Source organism: Urocampus carinirostris, chromosome 19 (assembly GCF_059441175.1).
Source record: "Urocampus carinirostris isolate Australia breed hairy pipefish chromosome 19, RoL_Ucar_1.0, whole genome shotgun sequence".
In the NCBI taxonomy this organism is placed as follows: Eukaryota; Metazoa; Chordata; class Actinopteri; order Syngnathiformes; family Syngnathidae; genus Urocampus; species Urocampus carinirostris.
In genome coordinates, this window is record NC_142367.1 from 17,802,626 (window position 1) to 17,825,644 (window position 23,019).

Consider the following 23,019-nt stretch of genomic DNA (forward strand, 5'->3'; position numbering starts at 1 on the left):
GATAACAGGGGCTGACAGAACTATTTTTGTGGCTGCAATGCTTTTCCCCGGTACTGCAGATAGAAAGGGCTGTAAAAATGCATTTTTTTTTTCAAGTTTGGCCACTGGAATGTGCCAATTTAACCCACCTTAAGTAACAGAGCCTGTGAAGCCGCAATTCATTATCCCTGGTTTACTACTGCAGTGAGCAGGGACCAACAGATCGTGCGTTTTTTTTCTAATATTCGGGCTACTGAAGTGTGCCATCTTGCATTATCTAGAATGAACAGCTCCTGCATGGCAACAATCCATTATCCCTAATCACATATTGCGACAAGCAGGGGACTGGAAGACTGCACTTCTGACAAGCCCGGTGGCTCTTTGTTGGTATTTGGTATTCCCGCATGACATGAACTGCACTCATTCGGTCCTGAGCCATTATCCCCAAAACAAAATTTGGTGCGAGCAGGGACTAGCAGAAGGCAATTTTGTTGAGAAAGTGTGCCGTTCTAGTCCACCTAAAATAAATAGTACAGTTGTGGCTGTGATCCTATATCCTTTGTCGACGTTGATAATAACAATCTTTTTTTTTTCCGGTTTTGGCTGCTAAAGCGTTCAATTGTGGCTTGCCTAAAATTAAAAAAAAATGTGCAGGCTTGGAATACATGGAACGGCAAAAATGACGTTGGCAAGGTGTTTGGATATATTTTCATTTTGTTTCTATTGTAATTTATGTTAGTTTTGCCGGAGATCAAAGAGATCAAAGCCAGGAGAGAAAGCTTACCACATGTTGTGAGTCATCATTCTATTCATATTTAGTTTTTTTTGTCTTTTATCAGCATATTTGGTATTAGAGTAAACCAAAAATAATTGAAAGTAATCTAGTTAAAGTAACCCTACCCAACCCTGATCCATACCAATTAGATACTACTGTAACACTTTTTGCTTAGAGATGTCATGATCATTGGATTAACATGTCACGACCAGATCTGAATTAGGACCCAGATGCGTAACGTTAACCACAAGTTCATTGAGAGAAAGAGGAAGGGCAGCACCCGCGATCCGGTGCTCGCTGGACGCGGGAAGCAAGCCGCTCACAGAATCGGATCGTGTTCCGAATGCGGAAGTGGATCTTCCGGAGCAGAAGATCGATGTGTGGAAGACTGAACAAGCAGGTCGATAGCCGGGACAGGAGAGCAAAACGTGGTCGGGATTAAAAACTGGTTATAAGCCAGGATGGGAGAGCAAACGGGGAAATCAGGAACAGACGAGTGGAAAACTGGTGCAAAAAGCGTGACCGACGGGAGTCAGAGTCAAATTTCTTGCCTTGTAGAAACAGCGGTTTGCTGACGGACTGACAACAGGCGAGTGCAAGGACTTAGATTAAGTAGGAGGGGGAACCAATCAGGAAGCCCACAGTGGCTGGCGCCAAACGAGCGGGCACAAGTGAAGTTAATCAGTCATCATGACAGAACACGAACCTATTAAGTTAGTTTATAAGTACATTTTCTATAAACACACTCAAAAGGTTTAATTTTCTACTTGTTCAGAAACCAAACCAATAAATAAATGATGTTTTTTATACCACTTGGGGCGCTAATTGATAAACACTGTCCCTTTATCACACAGTATAAAGACAAAACAATCGTACTTTACCTGCAAAATGACCCAATGGCCATTTTTGGCAGCTAAACTTAGCGCTCTTTCAGCTACAACCTCTTGACCTTGACCCAAAGACACATTGTGAAAGTTGTTGTTGTCAGAGGTGAAGCCGAGCTTCTTCCCTGAAAGAAAAAAGCAGATACGTATGAAAAAATCAAAATGGATGTGCTAATAAATAACTTCCCGGTAGTCGATTGGAAAAAGGAAACAGCGTGGATACCGAGATTCTAATCAAACACCCAGTGAGACGTTAAAAAGCTTCACTTCAACCAGAAAGTAAATGGCTCCTTACCCGTGTGAGACCGAACAATACAATTAGCTTTGTGGCGTCGCTACGTCGAGCTAACCGGCAATTCATAACGTGAAACACCACCTGCTGTGCTAAAAATCATTTTAGGGACGGCGGTGTATTCAAAAGGAAAGCGGCGATTATTATACGTATAAGTGATAATGGTAAAAAAACAAGCTGATAGCGTCACGTTTCGCTTTGATCGGCTCAGTGGGGGGCGGCTGCTATTCAATTAGCGCACCTAGCGCCGACAATTTCTGTTTCGGATATCCTTCCTGTCATCGTAATAACCGATGGATTTCACAAAGGTTCAAGGTCAACTTGCCATACCTCCGGAATGCTTAGTCAGATGTTAATTTGTTTGTTTTGTTTTGTTAGCCACGGGATTAGCACAGCAGGGCCCTCCAAGAACTGTTTTGTTTCAGGCTTCAAATTTATCGATAGAAAAAACAACATGTGAGACACAATCGTGAAATTAAACTCAATTGTTTCAATATTTAATACAATTGTAACAAAACAAAAAAATAAAGAAAATAGGAGTTGCAGAACTATTGGCCCCTTAGAGTTAATACTTTTTACAACCTTCTTTTACTGCGATCACAGCCACAAATTCTGGGTATATTGCTCTATATTTTGCACATCCTGAAACAAAATTTGCCCATTCTTCATACAAAACAGCTCAAGTTCCTGAAGGTTTGATGGTGGTCGTTTGTGCACATCATTTTTTAGATCCTGCACTATAGAATTGAGGTCTGGACTTCGACTTGGCCATTCTAATACTTTTATATTGTTAGTTTTAAACGATTCCATTATAAATTGTGCCTTTTGTTTAGGTTTGTTGTCCTGGTGGAAGGTGAACTTGCGCCCCATTCTCAAGTCTCTTGCAAACTCCAACCGAGTTTCTGCCAAAATTGCCCTGTATTTGACCCCATCCATTGTCCCATCCCCTGCTGAAAAAAAGCAACCTCAGCATGATGCTGGCAACACTATGTTTGACAGTGAGGATGGTGCAGTGTTACTCTTACGTAACCCAAAAACATTTTGTCTCATCTGACCAGAGCACCTTGTTACCATGTGGCTTCTCGCAATCACCAAAAATGGCTTTTTATTGTACTGTTTCTTTCTTTTTTGATGTTCCTTCTTCTCGCCACTCTTCTGTTAGGGAATATTCGTGCTAGTTGCACAGATTTTCCCATCTCAGCTGTGTATGCCAGCAGGTTATTAAATGTGAACGTGTAAGTCTTGGTTGCTTCTCTGAATAGTTTTCTCTTTGTTTGGGCCAAAGGTCTCTAGGCACGGCCAGGTCTTGGTAGGTTATCAGTGTTTTATGCTATCCATTTTGATATTATTGGTCACATAGTGCTCCAGGAGATTGGTTAATGTTGCGAAATGTTATTTTATCCCATTGCTGCTTTGAACTTTTCTGCAAACCTTCCCCTGACCTGACTGGTGTGTTTTTTTGTCTTCATAGGACCAAATAAGACTCTGTTCTGCAGTGTTTCTATTTACAGACCATCACAGAGCAATTGCATTTAAAATTAGACTCAATGACACAAAGGTGCACTATGTTTGTTATTGTTAGTCATTTAGGTCATTATTAGATGATTCAGGGAACTTTTGGCTGAAATGAAAGAACGAGGGGCCATTATTTTTACCACACCTACTGTTGTAAACATGATATAAAATGTTGAAATAATGTTGTTCCACTTGAAGATGAAAGACCATTGATATGCAACTAAGGTCAGTGATTAAATTAACTGTCTGGTCAATGAAAGCACACATAAGGTAACACATTTCTATTTTGTCCAAATCGGATTATAAGATGCATATTTAAACTTCTGGACGATTTGGGGTGTATGGGAGTGCCCATCCATCCATCCATTATCTGCACCGCTTATCCTCAGTAGGGTCACGGGCGTGCTGGAGCCCATCCCAGCCATCTTCGGGCAGTGGGCAGGGGACACCCTGAATTGGTTGCCAGCCAATCGCAGGGCACACAGGGACAGACAATATGCTCGCTCATTCACACCTAGGGACAATTTCGACTGGCCAATTGACCTGACATGCATGTTTTTGGAATGTGGGAGGAAACCTGAGTGCCCGGAGGAAACCCACGCAAGCGCGGGGAGAACATGCAAACTCCGCACAGGAAGGTTGGTAGCTGGATTTGAACCCATGACCTCAGAACTGTGCCACACACGTGCTAACCACCGCCGTGCTGCCTATGGGAGCGCCCATAGTATGGAAAATACGGTATTTGGTCAGGCTTAGAATGTGTCGGGTTACATATTTTACGCCCAATCTTACCACTGAAACTCCATAATACGTTGGCCGATATTGTAGATAAACAGGGTTGGGTAGGGTTACTTTAATTGGATTACTTTCAATTAATTTTGGATTACTCCAATACCAAATATGCTAATAAAAGACAAAAGAAACTAAATATGAATAAAATTACTAAATTTTGTGCGGGCTTGGGGAGTAACGGAATACATGGAACGGCAAAAATGATGTCGGCAAGCTGTTTGGATTTATTTTCATTTTGTTTCTGTCGCATTTTATGTTCGTTTTGCCGGAGTTTAAAAAGATCAAAGCCAGGAGAGAAAGCTTACCACGTGTTGTGAGTCATCATTTTATTCATATTTAGTTTCTTTTGTCTTTTATTAGCATATTTGGTATTGGAGTAATCCAAAAGTAATTCATAGTAATCAAGTTAAAGTAACCCTACCCAACCCTGCAGATAACACATTCATGGTACCAGTGAATCAAATGGCCTTTCTGTTAGTGATGGAATTTCATAGATAGGTGACCTTTAACCAAATACTCTCAAATCGGGTGCTCCGACAGGCGGGGACGATTTAGAACTCTCCATCGAAAGTCACACCCGCTCTCCACTTCAATCGCCCGCTTTGGGTAAAAATCTCACGTTTTTCACGGCGATACCAAGAAACGACAGCTGCGTCGGCAGCGCGTACGCTCTGATGAAGCCCCGCATGCTGCGCTGAAGAATTTTACGGCTTATTAAAGATAAAACGGCCGGAGCGTTACCGTGTTTCTCCACATCCTTCAAAGGATCGACGCCGGGAGAGAGGATAAAGAAGACGGGCGTCGTCGGGCTGGTTTCTTCAAAGGACGCCGCCAAGTCCGGAGATCTGCCCATCGCGTAGTGACCTCCCAGTTTCTCCTCCACAAAGTCTCTGAGGAAAGGAGGACTTTGTTATCATCGCTTCGGTTCGCTATCTTTGACAGATAGCATCAAAGGCGTCTTCTATCGTTTGCCTACGCTCCCGATGACGGCCATAGACGTCTGTCATTCGTTTGACAAAAAAGCGTTCCATCTGATTTGGAGGGAAAAGTTTCAACAAGGGGAGTTTTTTTTCATCAAGCAATTAAAGTCAATTGAACCTACTCACTGCGAGCGATGATTTTAATATTGTTCTTGAGATAGCATGAAAATAAAAGAAAAATAGCAAGAAAAATCTTTAAATTCTTCTAATTTTAATTACACTGATAATTTTAATTTCCTTATTTTCATGTATATATACATAAAATCTTTGAAATTTGAGGAATATTCAGAAAAAAAATAATAATAATTTCCTTTGTATTGTCATTCTTTGTAACAATGTACACAGAACGAAATGTCGATACACCTGACCCGTTGTAGCGAGCCGATGCAGCCGCAGCCAACAGAGGGCGCCGCCATTTTACCAATGTTATAAGTCTTAGGTATGACTCGGCCGAGGCGCGAACCAACGACCTCCCAGTCTCAAAGCGGGCGCCCTACCATCTAGGCTACTGAGCTGGTAAGAGAGAACAGCAATAAACATAAATATATACAAAATAATAATGGCCAATACAAAGCAAAGGCAAGGCAAAAAAAGGTAATAGGCAATATAAAAATATACAAAGACAATATAAAAAACAATCTAAAAACATAAGAAAACCCCATATGTTCCAATCAGCTTCCAGGAAACAGAAGAAAGGTCTCTGAAAAGTCCACTGACGCTCTTAAGATGACGCCAACATTCCGTAAAGTTCCAAAATTGTATAGAACTAATGAATAGAAAAAAATACGTAATGATTATACAGCTATATTATGGAAGACTGATTCTGCCATAAGTAGAAATAAATGTGTGAATGAATAAATACTTACAAATTGTATGTTGTCGTTCTATTTAATAAAAATTGTATTTTATGCAACGTCATTTGTCTTATTTTTGTCATGATTGCTGATTCAGGGCACCTGCGACTGCCCAATTGGAGCCAACAGCCCTGAGCGCTGATTGGTTCGTGGACTCTTTTTAAACCCCCGGCTTCCAAGGGGAAGCTGTCAGACCGTTTGCGAACCTATGCTCCCAGCTAGGCAAGCTCTATACATTTTCCTGCCATGTTTTCTCCTGCCTGATACATGTTGCCGACCTGTTTCTGGACCCGTTCTGTCCTGCTCTTCCGTCCCGACCATCGACCTGTTTTGCCCTTTTTTCTCCTCCTGATACCTGTTGCCGACCTCTTTTCTGGACTCATCACCGCCCTTGCTCTCCCGTCCCAGCTATCTACCAGTAGTTCTGCTGCCTACGACTATCCTCGCTCGACACGGAAGTGCCACTTCTGCGTTCCTGCCACCGGCTACCCATGTCCATTGATCATCGTGGAGGCAAGCACTGCTCTCTCTCTTTATCAACAAAACTGAGTAATCGAACGCTACTGGGTCCTGTCTCCGTTTCTGGCCCGTGACAATTTTGTCGATATTCATAAAACAGATGAGACGTAAAAAATACTCGAAATGGATGGATTTCATAGGGTTGGTTCGTTAAAAAACCCTCACCACTAGGGTCGTAGGTGTAGGTGTGGTGTGCTTTGGGCAAGTACAACCTGGTGGCACCCATACCTCTCCAGGCCAAAAAATGTTTCCATTTATTTGGTTTCTATTACATGTAAAATAGATCATGATGAAACTAACCACGGCAGCACAGCTTTGAGGTCAGGGGATCAAATCCAGCTACCAGCCTTCATGAGCGGAGTTTGCATGTTCTCCTCAGGCACTACTGTTTCCTCTTACATTCCAAAAACATGCATGTCAGGTTAAATAGCCGGTCTAAATTGTCCCTAGGTGTGAATGAACGAGCGAGTGAATTGTCTGTCTCTGTGTGACTGTCCCCTGCCCACTGCCTGAAAATAGCTAGGAGCTGGGTGCTCCAGCACTCCCGCGACCCTACTGAGGATAAGTGATGATGATAATGGATGGATATTCTGAAAAACCTGACAAAATTATACCCACCCCAAAATACAAACTATTTTTTTTCTTAAACAATTATAATCCGCCAAAAATCCAGAGAAACAACTTTAGTTGCCAAGTGACTGCAATACCTTTTTGCTTTCATCACTTTTTTTTGCAGAGCTACAAACCAAGCCCCCCACCCTGACCCGCAGTCATTTTCACGATCAAATAAAACATAGCCCAAATTCTCAATCTGCTCGGACATTGCTTTCGGTGTTGCTAATTCAAGTGTGAAAATGATGCGTCATGCCTCTTGCTCACAGTTTCAGATTAATGAATCAAAGCAGTGCCATCTTGGAACACTCACCAGTAAAAATCGGTTTTCAAAATGGCCATCAGATTTGTTGAAATACTTAACTAAAATGCTTTTTACCATTATTGGCACCTACAATACACCTGATATAAGCAATCTGAATTTTCTTTAAAGGGACAGTGCCTTTTCAGTGCCTCCTGTTGGTGAAACACGTACTTTGTTCCATAAAAAGAACAATATTGTTTTAAACAATAAGCAGAAATACATAAACTATAGTATAGACGTGTAATTTTTTAAAGATACTCCCAAGTCAAGGAATTAGGTTTTTTTTTTTTCATAAAAGATGACCCTCGCCTAAAGGCAGTTGACATAATTGTCCGCCATCTTGCTTCCACGGGTACCCAAAAAGTCAAAATGGCTGGGCGAAAAATGAGAAGTGAAATGATGCATTTTGCCAATGAAATTGTCTTTGCAAACCCGGTATACAATGTTTAAAAACAAAGTATTAAATTGGATTTTATATATATATCTCATCTCATCAGCCGTACCGCTTATCCTCATTAGGGTCGCGGGGGGGCTGGAGCGGGCAGTGGGCAGGGGACACCCTGAACTGGTTGTATATATATATATATATATATATATATATATATATATATCATTAGCTCATCTCATTAGCTGCACCGCTTGTCCTCAGTAGGGTCGCGGGGGTGCTGGAGCCCATCCCAGCAATCATCAGGCAGTGGGCAGGGGACACCCTGAACTGGTTGCCAGCCAATCGCAGGGCACACGGGGACAGACAATTCACTTGCTCAGTCACACCTAGGGACAATTTGGACCGGCCAATTCACCTGAAATGCATGTCTTTGGAATGTGGGAGAAAACCGGAGTGCCCGGAGGAAACCCACGCAAGCACGGGGAGAACATACAAACTCCGCACAGTAGCTGGATTTGAACCCACGCAGGAGGTTCCCACTACCTCAGAACTGTGCCGCGCACGCGCTAACCACTGCGCCGCCGTGCTGCCCATATATATATATATATATATATATATATATATATATATATATATATATATATATATATATATATATATATATATATATATATACATACATACATACAGATATATAGTATGTCACAAAAGTAAGTATACTCCTTACTTTTCTGCAAGGACCTTACTATAGTGTTCAAAAAAACCAACACTGAAGAAACATTGGTTTGACACAATGAAAGTAGTCCGTGTAGAGCTTTAATAACAGCGTACTTTTTTTTTAACCTTCAAAATATAGCCATTAATAACCAGGGTTGGGTAGGGTTACTTTAACTTGATTACTTTCAATTACTTTTGGATTACTCCAATACCAAATATGCTAATAGAAGACACAAAAAACTAAATATGAATAAGATTTTGACTCACAACACGTGGTAAGCTTTCTCTCCTGGCTTTGATCTCTTTGATCTTCGGCAAAACTAACATAAAATGCGAGAGAAACAAAATGAAAATAAATCCAAACAGCTTGCCAACATCATTTTTTGCCGTTCCATGTGTTCCGTTACTCCCCAAGCCTGCACAAAATGAAGTAATTTTCAAGTTAAAGTAACCCTACCCAACCCTGTAAATAACAAAACCTATTTGCAACAAAAGTGAATATACCATAAAGTGAAAGTTCCTGAAGTGTATAGTCTGACAGCACTCCTGCGCCTATTATTTTTAGATAGTATTTGGATTTGATAATGTGCGTGCTTACTTAGCTCCTCGGACATCCAACATGAGCCCTCGTTGTGAGTGCATTCTGGATTTTTTTAAACATGAGAGGATCTTGGCCATTGTACTGCAGCTCAACTTCAGGGTGTTTGCAATCATCTTGTAGCTTTGGGCATCTATATGTAGTGCCACAATTCATGGGATTTATTTGTTGGAGGTCCCCAGAGATGTCCCTGCCATGGTGTGTCACTTTGGGAGTTTCACTGACTAGTATGACAGAGTTTACTACAAATTGAACACATATGCTCCCTATTCCTGAAACCTACCAAGATTACCAAGCCACATGGTATTTTGAAGGGAAAATGACAAGCAACGCTTTGACATGCAAGGGTGTTGTATACTTGGGGTGTACTCACTTTTTTGCCAGGGGTTTGTATATTGATGGGTATATTTCGTTTTTTTTGGAGGGGAAAAATAAATGTATTTTAATTTTAAAGTATTTGAAAAAATATTTTTTAAATTACTTATTAACAACGTCTAATATTTCTAGGAGTCTGCGATGCTGAGTCATTTGTTCTGTTTTGAGATCATTTTCTGCCACTGTGTGACATTGCTGTTACATGTTGGACGTTGCCAAATGGGGCATTTGTTTTTCTTTTTTTTCCCTTTTTTTAATTAAGACAAGAAGATGCACCATTAAAGTCATTTTTTAGGTGTTCAGATGAATTTATCATATTATCATCAAGAACCGGATCAGGAGGAGGACCCAGATGCGTGACGTTTCCCACACAATCTTTCTTTACGAAAAATGGGGCAGTCATGCACGTTAACCCAAACGCCTTTGATTCGGTGATCGTTGGGCAAAAGACGTAAGGCAGCAGTCTGACCTGGAACGACAGAAAGCCAGAGGCCGACGAGATCAATAGCACGGGCAGATATCGGACGGATGGGGTCGATACAGGACAGGACAGAACAGACAGGATTGATATCAGGCACTGGAGACTGAAGTCCAATACCAAGCAGGACGAGATAGACGGAGAGGATACCAGACACTGGAGATCAATAACAAACAGAACAAAATAGCCCAGAACGAAACTCAAGATAAATATTAAACAGGACAAGATTCACTGGAACAATACCGGACAGGAAACACAAGCAGGAAACAGAGTCAACAGAGTCAAAACCCACGTCTTGCGGGTGCAGAGGTTCGTTGACAGACTGACAAAGGGTGAGTGAGAGCACTGAGCTTAAATAGGAGGGAAGCGAATCAGTCAACGAGCCGCAACTGGCGCCAAACGGGCGGAGCCAATTGGGCAACCGTGACAATTATGTATTACCAACTTCCAATGCATATTTCCAAGAGCCTGCGATACTGAGTCATTGGTGTGTTTTGAGATCTTTGGACACTGTATTTTTCATTTCACCTTCCATTTATCTGTCAATTCACACTTGAAGATGTGCCATTAAAGCGATTTTTTTAAAAAAATAATGTTATCAAATTGCATAATACCAACATTTGATATTTCCAGGAGGGTGCGATACCGGGTCTTTGATTTGTTTTGAGTTCATTTTCTGCCACTGGGTGTCGATGCTTTTACACGTTGGATGGCGGTATCCGAGACGTATCCATTAATTAGGACTTGAAGATTTTCCATTAAAACATCATTTTCGCAACTGAGTCAGAGGTAAACCCTATATTTTCGAACTACGGGGGCAAAAGTCGAGTGACAAAACCTTTAGTATGTTACCCAATACTGAAAATCAGCATCACAGATCAAAGAGCAAAGGTCTGGAGATTGTCGTTGCGCTCACCTTATGGCATAGGTCATGCGGTCAGGTCTCAGAGCTCTCATTATGCACAACCTCTGAAGGGAGCTTTTATTTTTCCACTCTTGTGGTAGTTTCTCTTTTTCCGGACACTCGGATTCCACCAACTTCTTCCAGCGTTTCGCAGAACCTTCGATGTCCCGGTCCAGGTTCTTGAACTCATCCATTGAACACAGCGACTAATAATGGATGGAGGGAATTGGCAGACAAATATCAGTCACTATAGCACTTTACCAGGGTTGGGTAGGGTTACTTTAACTTGATTACGTTCAATTACTTTTGGATGACTCCAATACCAAATATGCTAATAAAAGACAAAAGAAACTAAATATGAATAAAATTACTAAATTTTGTGCAGGCTTGGGGAGTAACGGAATGGCAAAAATCATGTTGGCAAGCTGTTTGGATTTATTTTCATTTTGTTTCTATCACATTTTGTGTTAGTTTTGCCGGTGATCAAAGAGATCAAAGCCAGGAGAGAAAGCTTACCACGTGTTGTGAGTCATCATTTTATTCATATTTAGTTTCTTTTGTCTTTTATTAGCATATTAGGTATTGGAATATTCCAAAAGTAATTGAAAGTAATCAAGTTAAAGTAACCCTACCCAACCCTGCACTTTACTAACATAAAACATGTAATGCACACACGTTTCCGAAAGTTTCTAAAAATGTTAACCGATTTTATAATAATATGTAAATTGCACAATATAATTGGCATAATCAGTTGCCTAGATGGTAAGGCGCCCGCTTTGAGACTGGGAGGTCGCTGGTTCGCGCCTCGGCCGAGTCATACCTAAGACTTATAACATTGGTAAAAATGGCGGCGCCCTCTGTTGGCTGCGGCTGCATCGGCTCGCTACAACGGGTCAGGTGTATCGACATTTCGTTCTGTGTACATTGTTACAAAGAATGACAATACAAAGGAAATTATTATTATTATTATTATAATAATGTGTGGAAGTTCCAGAAAAAATAAAAGAAAAACTCATGATAGGGTACAAAAAGTACATGATTGACAGTAAGTAATTCATTACGGCTTTAGAAGTAAACTTTATATTTAAACGTTGTAAGACATCATAGAGTTGAATTAGTTATTCCTGCATGTGGCTGTTGCCATGGCGCCCAATTGGCCCCGCCAGCTGCGGCTCATTGACGGATTGGCTTTCCGTCTTTTTAAGCTCAGTGCTCTCACTCTTCGTTTTTCAGTCCGTCAACGAACCTCTGCCCCGCAAGACGTGGGTTTTGACTCGGTCCTGTTCCTTGTTGGCATTCCTTGTCCGGTATTGTTCCCATTTATTTTTGCCCTGTGTCTATATTTGTTTCCAGTTTCGTTCCCGTCCATTTTCTTCCTGTTTATTTTAGATATCCTGTTTCATTATCTATCCTGTCGGTCCCATCCTGTCCGACCCCTTCTGTCCGACCCCATCTGTCCGATATCAACTCGGGCAATTGGTATCAATCTCGTCAGCCTCTGGCTTCCAATCATTTCACGCCAGACTGCTGCCAAACGTGACTGACTCCCCTTTTCCCGTAAAATACAAGGCTTGTGTGAGTATGTCACGCGTTTGGGTCCTGATCCTGTTCTGGTTGATGACATTGGATTGTTTGTTTTTAAATTTTATTAAAAAGATTCACCGTATCTATAGACATTTGGAATAACCACCGTGGAACTAGGTAGTGCCTTTGAGATTTGGGTTGACCTGATTTGGACATTAAATGGCATCGGTATTTCATGTTGGACTTTGTGGACAGCAATGCCATTTGACATTTTTATATCTTCATAGTTGTATTTTTGTAGTCTTTCAGTAGTATTTTTTATAGTATTTTGCTGGGAGATTTTTTTTGTATTTTATATAGTATTTTTGTAGTATTTCCTCGGATATTTTTATTATTTTATCTAGTATTTTCAGCATTTGCAACTATGTTGATACCATTTGTGAACTCTAGGTTATTTGGATGTTTTGGACTGTCTCAGAAAATTTGAATATTGTGATGAAGTCTTTACTTTTTTTCATGCCTTTGGAAAAACAAGTGTCCTACATTCCAAATGTATGATAGATCAACTGAAAAATTAGCTTTTTTCCCGTTTAAATATTGCAATATTATGGCGAGAACTCAAATATCCCATCTTGAAATATAAGAAAATCTTGAAAAAGTATACTAGTAAGCTGTAAGCCACAGTCCGCAACATTACATAATAAAATCCTTGCAATATTTCAGTTCATTTATAATATTTCAGAACGTACGGTTGTTTTTTTAGTTGAATTCCAGAAAATAATGAACTTTATCACAATATTATCATTTGACTACACAGTCTATATATCTATAAAGTCAAAAGTTATATATAGATATTTGCATTTAGGTCTTTCTTAAACCACTAGATGACATCTGTATTTAATTATTACAGATATTGGACGGAGACAGAACTGGAATTTGAAACAATTTTGAAGCCTTTAATACGTTTTTTTGATATACAGTACACTTGTAGTTCATATGCTAATTAGTGACATTGCAGCAGTAAACTCCTCTTAATTTTCTCAAGGCTTTTATGGAAAATAATCTTGAAAACACTACTTTATATTCCTGACTACAAGATGCACCTAATAACCCCAACTTGTCTGGAACATTGAAGGTGCGCCTTATATATCGGGAAAAAACAGTAAATTGAACATGCATGGTTACAATTAACTGATAATGCACACGGTAACTGTTCTGCCTTTGACAAACGTAGATTAGTCTTTGTTGCCCTCTTGTGGCTTATATGTTAAGTGTTTGTTGCTGAACGAACCAAAAGAGAAACACAGCTCAAACGGCAACTTTCAAAACACGCGTTGCAAATTAATTTCAGACAATAATTGTCCGAAAGTATGAAACTTATTTTATTTTCTTGAATGAATATTTTTGTTTATGGTAACATTTTGTACAATAGTAGGTACTTTTGTTCGAGTTGCTACTAAAGCTATTGCATACAACAACTGTTCTGCCTTTGAGAAACATATTGAGTGCCCTCTTTTGGTTACATGTGTGTTGCCAAAATGTTATTGCGGTTGAACCAGATGTCTAGATATTAGATCATATTATTAGATTATATGAATATATTATTATATTATATAAATTATTTTCATTTAAATATGTTTATTTCTTTTTTATGCAGCCATAGTTTTTACTGTAGTTATAGTTCCATGCTCCCTATAGTCCAGTGCGCCTTATACATGGAAAATATATAAAAGAAGACTACTTCCAGGGAGGCGCCTTATAACCCGGTGCACCTTTCATTGCAGAAATTACGGTAGTTGTTCCTGTTGAGCAAAACCTTAACTTTCCAGTACCTAATTGACATTGTTTTCCCCCGAAACTTGTCATAATCAAGTAGTCTGTGGATTTGCGAGCCCAAATATTGAACAGGATTAACCTTTACACACGTCTGCCTCTGCGGAGAGGTAAACACCTTTTAATAAACCCGTATAATATTGACACGCATCAGAAACGGCAATTGAAAACTCGGCCTTGAGGCTTCTCCGGGGATTCCCCGCCCGCTAATATCATCAGGAGCACTAAACAATTAAAGTATCAAGTCGGAGAGAGAATTCCATCGGTTAGACTTTGGGCGTCCGCATTAAGCCGAGTGCGGTGGAGGAAAGCTGTCTCCAAACCCCGTAAGTGGACTTTAGCTTAAGGTACACTCCACGGAGTCCCGATTGAAAAATTCATTAGCGTAAAAGGCTAAAGACGCGTGTTGCCATTACGTTTAGCTTGCCGCTAAGCAAACGTGACAAGATGGACAACCTCTAGCAAACACGTGTTCTTTATGGAGACTTTGGGGACGTTGGGCTTTTGTTCACGTGTTATTGAAGTCAAGTCATGTTTATTTGTATAGCCCTTAATCACAAGGAGTCTCAAAGGGCTACACAGACTATTGCAAACTACAGACTATTATTACACCATCCCCTGATCTAAAACCTACGTGAGGGCAAGGAAAACTCCAAAACCTTAGGATGAGTCAAGTCATCTTTATATGTGAAGCTGTTAATCACAAGGAGTCTCAAAGGGCTACACAGACTATTACAAACTACAGACTATTAATACACCATCCCCTGATCTTAAACCGACATGCACACTGTTTGCACATTCTCTGCGCACAAGCAAATCTAGCCAGCGCAGAAAAATGAGGGCTCAAAATTACTAATTGAGAAGCGACTTAAATCAAACTTATGGTACATGAAGGTAAAAATACATAGGTTCCCCTGACGTTGTGTCCTAAATGCGGTATTTTGAAGTCGAGTCGAAGTAGAACGAAGTTGAGTAACACTAGTAGAGTTTGTCGAGAACCGGCTTCTTTGGCTCGGCTCACTAAAAGGAACCGGCTCTTTCGGGTCCTAAGCAGCTATTGGGGTAGTTTTTGCTTCTTTAATCCCAACATGACCAAATATTTTGTAAAATTATGCACAAAATGACTTAAAGGAAGGGGGGAACAGAACAAAAAAGAAAAAAAAATACCAAAATGAAAAAGTAGTGAAAAGCTGAGAAAAAAAAAAGGAAGAGAAAAAAGGGAAGGGAAAATTTAGAAAAAAGCCAGAAAAAAAGAAAAGAAAGAAATATAGGAAAAAAGTAAATAGAGAACAAAAAGAAAACAGCAACAGCTCGGAAAAAATAAATGCAATGAGATTTTTTTAAAGGAATTTTAAAACAAGTAGAAACAAAACCACGGAAAAAAGAAGAAAAAGTTTGTGTTGCATTCAAATAATTTCCAATTATATCAAGTGAATCTACTTGCAAACATTGTACTTTCACAAAAAAATGTGATTAAGTACAGTTCTGTATCTTACAACTGACTAAATAAGCCCCCAAAAATGTTAAAATTATGCGACAAAATATATCAGGGAATATAAAGAAATGGAAATCTTGTGAAATAATTTTAAGAACAAACGACGTTTGTAGGCCGTATAACCGTTGCAATAGTACATGAGTCAATTCATTCAAAAGAGAAAGATAATTTTGCATTGCCGGAAACTCCGCAAAATGTAACTTGATGTCAAGTTTTGGACATGTTTGATAATGAATTATCTTGCCACACTTGGGATTATGGTTGCTCATTGTTGTTTTAAACGTCGCTCACCGACTTTGTGTGAACGCTCAGACCCGTGGAAAATTACAGGGAACATTGCTTGGAAGTAAAATTACTCAGAACTGAACAAGTTATTAGGAGATACATCAAAGATGTTATCCGATAGTACCTTGATCCCACCCCAGGAGTGATTGGAAAGAAACTCCACTGGTGATATTTCAGCAGGTTGGGCGGGGTATCTCAGTAGGAAATCCATCTCAGCCGAGTTTATTTCTTTGTTCATTAATAGAATCTGCAGATACGACAAAAAAAAAAGAAAACTCGCAGAGTATTTTCCCCTGATTGGGGTCAAGGGTGCAAAGCGGCCCGTGGTTACCTGGAAGGCGAGCTGAGCCGTGTACGTGAGTTTGTCACACTCAAAGAGGCCTCTGGTGGTGTAGCTAAAGACCGAAGAAGTGATGCTGTCAATTAGGTTGGACACCCGCCGCTTCAGATCGTCATCGGCTTCGGTTTTGGCAACGGCTTTCTGGAAAACAGCGCTAAATGCCTGCAAAGGAGACCGAGCAGGCGCGGTCAGCATTGGCAGTGCCCCTGAGACTCTGCTGACTGATCAGCTTTCTTTTTGCAAAGTTTTGTGCTGGGGTGGGACTAAAAGTAATTCCATGGGTTGAAGGAGACTGATTTTGTTTTGGCTTAGGGAAAAACAAATGAGGAAATAATTACAATTATTTTACAAGAATATTAGACAGAAACCAGGCACTACTTCACTCTTGCGTTATCGCTGGTTCACTGTCATTCATATCAACATGTCATGCATCGTGTTCAAAGCAGACAGCACACAGCAAATGCTATATAGAGGCGGGTTACGGAGGGCTTTGTGTGTTGAGTGGGCGTGATTGTGTGCACGGATGTGATGGACAGGTATATGCTGTCAGGCAAACGTCAATGTGGAATAACAAATTATTGCACTTTGACTTCGAATGTAGATCCGATTCTCAAATACAGTGGAACCTCGGTTTTCGAACGCCTCTCAGTTCGGACAAATCGGTGTTCGACCAAAAATTTCGAGAAATTCTTGCTTCGATGTTCGGTCAAAAAATCGGAGTTTGAACGCCGGTACGCTAGGGTGCGATGCTGAGCGGCGTACGGGTGTTTTAGCCCCTAATTATGCCTCCGAAGAAGGTCGGTGCAAGCAGGACAGGTGAAAAAAGACAATATGAAAGAGGTGTACGAATTTACGATCTTGCTAGTGAATACAGCATGGCGAAATCTACTATCAGTACGATAGTAAAGAATAAGGAGGCTGTGAAATCGAGTGATGCGGCTAAGGAAGTTAGCGCGATAAGCAAGCAACTGCCGCAAGTTTTGGAAGAGGTTGAAAAACTTTTGATGATTTTTCTCTCCCCACCGTCCACCACAAAGGTAAGAAATCCTATCCATAATCCTTTTTTTATTTTTACACGTTCATGTTAGCGTAATCTTTCGTACGGAAGATTACGCTAACGCGAAGGTACGATTAGCCTGGGTTAGCTTCATGTTTACGTTCTTGCTAAACATTCAGGGTGTTGGAACGGATTAAAACGATTTTACATTACTTTTAATGGGAAAAACGATTTTCCGTGATCGACCAAATCGGTTTTCGAACAGGGTTCTGGAACGGATTATGGTCAAGAACCGAGGTTCCACTGTACTGCAAATTCCTTTAATCTGCTGCAATTGCTTTTCAAAGAGTTAAATACGTGGAAATTGTACGATTTTTTCTGGCTTTACAAGAAAAAAAACACATCTTAAAATATGTAAAATTGGTAATCACAGGTGACTAAAGAATTTTGATGGGTCAGGGAGAGTGATGTGAAGATATGTGGGGCAGGTGAGGCATTGCCTGTCATGATGGAAATATACAATTGAACATATATTAAATGGTTATATCTATTCTTTATTTAAGTTCCTCTAACTTCACAATTTTCGGAGTTTTTTTTTTTTTTTCAAAATCACCGCATTTTTTACATTAAGCTATACATTTCCATTGAATATGTAGTCAAAATTCCATGAGTTCTACAGATGTATTCTTTTTTTTTTTTTTTTTTTTATATTCGTCACATCATAATTTTGATAATCAAATGTTTCTTTCAGTCGTAATAAATGCCCCTTATGCTTATGCATACTGTATATTTGAGTAAAGTCTTTACTTTGTTTTGTATTCACTTGACATTTCGATCCATTACCGGTTATACTTTCCTGACATTGTTTCTAAATGGTGTTCTAAAGATGAATCCATAGTCTTACAAAAGTCTGCAAAATTCATTTAGATTCAGTCTTAATAAAGGTATTTTGTCGAACCTGGACTTCCTGACCTCGTTTTGAAGATTCCCCTTCACTTAAGTTCAATCTTGTCAAACCACGCCTCTTATAAAAACAAGCCATTTTGTCAATTCTGGTTTGGCGAGGACTTTGTTTTGCTTTCAAGCCCAGAATATTTGGTTTATTTATCTTTGTGTTTCATTGTATTAAACATCCTCAACAGAAATGTTGTCTTCAGCTCTTGTTATTTTGACCACACTTCAATGCGAAGCCCTGGCGCAATATAAACCATCTTCTGCAGTGTTCTCGTTTGCCCGTGTCTCTGCGTCCTAGACGCATAATTTTTGCTGGGGACGCATTGTGTTAAATCAACGTGCGTCCCCGGGACGCAACTTTTTTGACACCGAATTGTCATTATTACCCGATTACTTTTTCTTTTTTTAACAAAGTTTTACCGCACTCCAAACTTTTCGTCAGGCAGATCCGCCATTGTTGTTTTGGTCTCGCGCGGATCTCGGCAAACGAGATCTCGTTGCTTCGAGATGACGTCATTGTTGTGGTGGTTGTCGAGTGAAAGAGAAGTATGACTCCGTAAAAACAGTTGGTATTAGGTGCAAATCAACAAAAAAATTGGTAATTTCTTCAGTGTCGGTAATAAGTCGAAACATAATGCAGAAAGTGCTAACAACGGCAATAATTCCGGCACGAAAATACGGTGGAGAAATTCTTCAGAAGATCGCGAAGGCAAGGAAAACATGTGCGTTGAAGCGAACGATTCGACAAAAGAAAATAAAAGAATACTCCTAGCAAAAAAACGACTTTTCTGCCAAAATGGACTAAATTATATTCCTGGTTACGCTATGAGGAGGATGATAATGGGGGCTACATGTTCAGTGATGCGTGTACACAGCGTGACAAAAAAACTGGATTGCATAAATCATTTCACAATACAAACTTTCAGAAAAGCACATTGGATCGGCACAACGACAATGAAAACCACAAATTAGCTATGGAAATTCTGTCGCTGCAGGAAGAGAGAGGCAGGTATGAACGGATACGACATCAAAAAGAATACTTGGCCATGCTTTCACTGCTAAAGATAGTTAAGTGGATGGCAGTATTTTCAGTATTTTGTATAATGTACAATATTGTGAACGGAGAAATCTGAAGCGATAACTGCTTTGTATTACCAATTAACTGTGATGATTAAAAGTGCATGAATATATAGACTAATATTTTAGATGTATTATTTTGTATAATGTACATTATTGTTGTGAACTGAAGAATCTTGAAGTGATAACTGATTTGAATTACCAATAAACTGTGATCATTAAAACTGAATGAATACAGTGGAACCTTGGTTCTCGACCATAATCCGTTCCAGAACCCTGTTCGAAAACCGATTTGTTCAATCACCAAAATCGTTTTTTCCCTTTAAAAGTAATGTAAAATCGTTTTAATCCGTTCCAACACCCTGAATGTTTACTACGAACGTAAACATGAAGCTAACCCAGGCTAATCGTACGTTCGCGTTAGCGTAATCTTCCGTACGAAAGATTACGCTAACATGAACGTGTAAAAATAAAAAAATCTAGTCGTTTACACGTCATTTAGCACCCGGGTCTCCACAACAATTGGTGTGCGGTTAAAGGATAAAGAAAAGATTTATGAATAGGATTTCTTACCTTTTTGGTGGTCTGCAGAAGCCATGCTCTATTCCCTCGAAAGAAGGGGAAAGTCCCGCATCTTCTTCATATTTTGCTATTATTTCTTTCTTAAATGCAATAGTTGTACGCACTACTCTTCTTTTTTCACCTGTAGCCTCTTTGCTGCTGGCACCGACCTTCTTCCGAGGCATAATTAGGGGTTAAAACACTCCGTTCACCGATATTAAAAACGAAAGCAAAAAGAAGTGCGCGCTCACGTGACGTTCTTCACGAGGGGTGGGGCAATCTACACCCGTACGCCGCTCAGCATCGCCCCTAGCGTACCGGCGTTCGAACTCTGATTTTTTGAATGAAAAGCGAAGCAAGAATTTTCGAAATTTTTGGTTGAGACCCGATTTGTTCGAACTGAGAGGCGTTCGAAAACCGAGGTTCCACTGTATATAGATTTATATTATATATTTGTCGCCGATTTACAATTTCAACTTCGATAACACTCAATTTTGGGGACCCATAGATCTATGTTGGGACCCATAGATTTTTGAGCATGCGAGTCCCTGGGACCAGGGTTGAGTAGGGTTACTTTAACTCGATTACTTTCAATTACTTTTGGATTACTCCAATAACAAATATACGCTGATAAAAGACAAAATAAACTAAATATGAATAAAATTATGACTCACAACACGTGGTAAGCTTTCCCTCCTGGCTTTGATCTCCGGCAAAACTAACATAAAATGCGACAGAAACAAAATGAAAATAAATCCAAACAGCTTGCCAACATCATTTTTGCCGTTCCATGTATTCCGTTACTCCCCAAGCCTGCACAAAATTTAGTAATTGTATTCATATTTAGTTTATTTTGTCTATTATTAGCATATTTGGTATGAGAGTAATCAAAAAGGAATTGAAAGTAATCAAGTTAAAGTAATCCTACCCAACCCTGCCCGGGACCCTTCACTTTTCAGAGGTAAAATGACCACTGCTTCTGCCTTACAAGTCTTAAAACTTAAAAAAACAAAAATAATACATAAAAAATGCGGTATTCCTTGTCCTAAATTTGTACATGGCGGATACAAAAACCCCAGCCTGTGACCTGCCATACTTGGAAAAGACTGAGAGAAACCAGAGTTTATAACTTGAGCCGTCTTTATCAAGTTATCCAAGATGAACTCGGCCCTAACTGGGTTTGGATGATCCCGCATCATAACGCGCTTCCTCCCTCGCAAGTTGTCGAACGCCGCCTTCATCGGATTACGCCAGAAAACCGGCGCGGCCGAGGGACAGCGACGACCGCACCGCCGAGACTTTAGTGTGATTGCGAACCGTAGCTCAGGCTGAGCCTGCCGCCTTGACAATATGAGAGACGTTAAGCGTCGGGTAACCGCGTTAGGGAGCCGCAAATACAATCAGGCGGAGGCAAAGAGCATAAAACACGACGAGCAAATGGAAGAGTAGGGGGCGGGGGGTGCAGGTTGATGAAGCGAGCGTTAAGAAGGATCTCACAGGAACACGGTGGGTCAATAGAGGGCCTACCTTGAGAGAGAACTGGTACATGGGGTGGATTTTATTGAGGTCGTTCATTATGAAGTATAATAACGAAGCCCGGGCCGCCGCCGCTCGGTAGTGCTCCCGAGCCTCGTTGATTTTGCCTTCTGTCGCCTTAGATTCCTTCACCTGCAGGCGGGGGGACAAAAATCACCGCCGTAAACAAAAAGCATTCGTCGACGCGCCGATGAATTGATGCGAGTCGCTATTAAAACACGCGCCCAGAGAAGCTTGGCCAATTTCACGCTTTGAGACGGAAAGTGACAATTAGAAAAATGTTTGTTTTTTGCAGCGAAGGAAAAGTCTGCCACGAGATACTTGATTGAAATGGTTTGTAGAGACAAAGTATGAACGTGCATTTACATTTTCACAGAATACAGAGTCTAAGACACTATGAAGGTTTATATATAGATATATACAGTGGAACCTTGCTAGTTCGCGGTTCCACTTTTGCGAGTTCAGAGCTCCGCGGGTCTAAAAAAATATACCTTACCTTCTCTTTAAAAGCATTTATTGACTTGACGCCGTTGAGAGCGAGCTTATGTCAACTGAGGACACGGTGTGGACACTCTTGTTGTGAAGGGGAGGGGGAGGCCCTGACACAATGCTTAGTCATTGCCGCTTCGCTCAGCCCCCAACACCCCCCCCCCCCTTCAACTCCTCCCACCTCACGCCCTTCTATGTGGCGCTCGTTTATCATGGAACTCAGCGATGCGACGTATGTATATTCTCTTCTGTAAAATTTCATCTCAAGTTTGACTTTATTAGATAGATAGATAGATGGATAGATACTTTATTCATCCCCGTAGGGAAATTCACACTTCGAGCAGTCTACCCCGTTGTTTATTAACAATTTACATGATGCCCTAGGGGTGCTTGTAGCGGAGTGGATGACGTCACACGCCAGTCCAAAAGTTCGACATCCCTGCGGCAGATGGAAATCTTTTTCTTTGTGTCCAGGGATACACCACCTCGTGCTAGCGAGTCCGTCTCCTCTCCGATTCCCGTAGGCTTTCGTGTCTCTGTATAGCGACGCTGAAGCCGGATTGCTCCGGGTAGCTCCGGGTGGCTACACGTTAGCGTCCGGAATGCTAAACGTGAGCCAAAATTATACCAAAAGCGAGCGGTTGTTTGTACTACCTAAACACGGCTGATTGTGTGTGGTTTTGTTCATTTGTTGTAAAAGCCGTTCGATGCCGCTAGCTAAAGTATGTTGTTATTGTCAGAAGGTAGCTCTTTCACCATTAAAATGAACACAGACCATTTTTTTAACAGTTTTTTCCCAAAACGCTTCACAAACACTGATCAAATATCACATTTTCACTGTTTTTATTTTCAATATGTAACTGGTAGTGTAAACAAGTGAAACAAACTGCGATTGCTTCATGTGTTTGAGAGCGGTCAATACAATCATACTCAATGGTTCTTAGTGGTTTCGCCGCAGTCCT

The 23,019-nt window shown here is 40.5% G+C and overlaps 1 protein-coding gene across 1 annotated transcript in view; it reads right to left on the bottom strand.

Annotated features, from left to right (window-relative positions):
- The window catches only part of dnah9 (dynein, axonemal, heavy chain 9), a 254,737-nt gene that overhangs the window by 54,641 nt on the left and 177,077 nt on the right, over positions 1-23,019 (bottom strand). Inside the window, exons 65-70 of the mRNA XM_088323097.1 lie at positions 21,560-21,700; positions 16,435-16,605; positions 16,228-16,350; positions 10,979-11,172; positions 4,979-5,127; positions 1,636-1,763 (exon numbers count right to left, since the gene is read on the bottom strand). Coding sequence (XP_088179223.1) covers positions 1,636-1,763; positions 4,979-5,127; positions 10,979-11,172; positions 16,228-16,350; positions 16,435-16,605; positions 21,560-21,700 — 906 coding nt within the window. The remainder of the gene's footprint in view (positions 1-1,635; positions 1,764-4,978; positions 5,128-10,978; positions 11,173-16,227; positions 16,351-16,434; positions 16,606-21,559; positions 21,701-23,019) is intronic.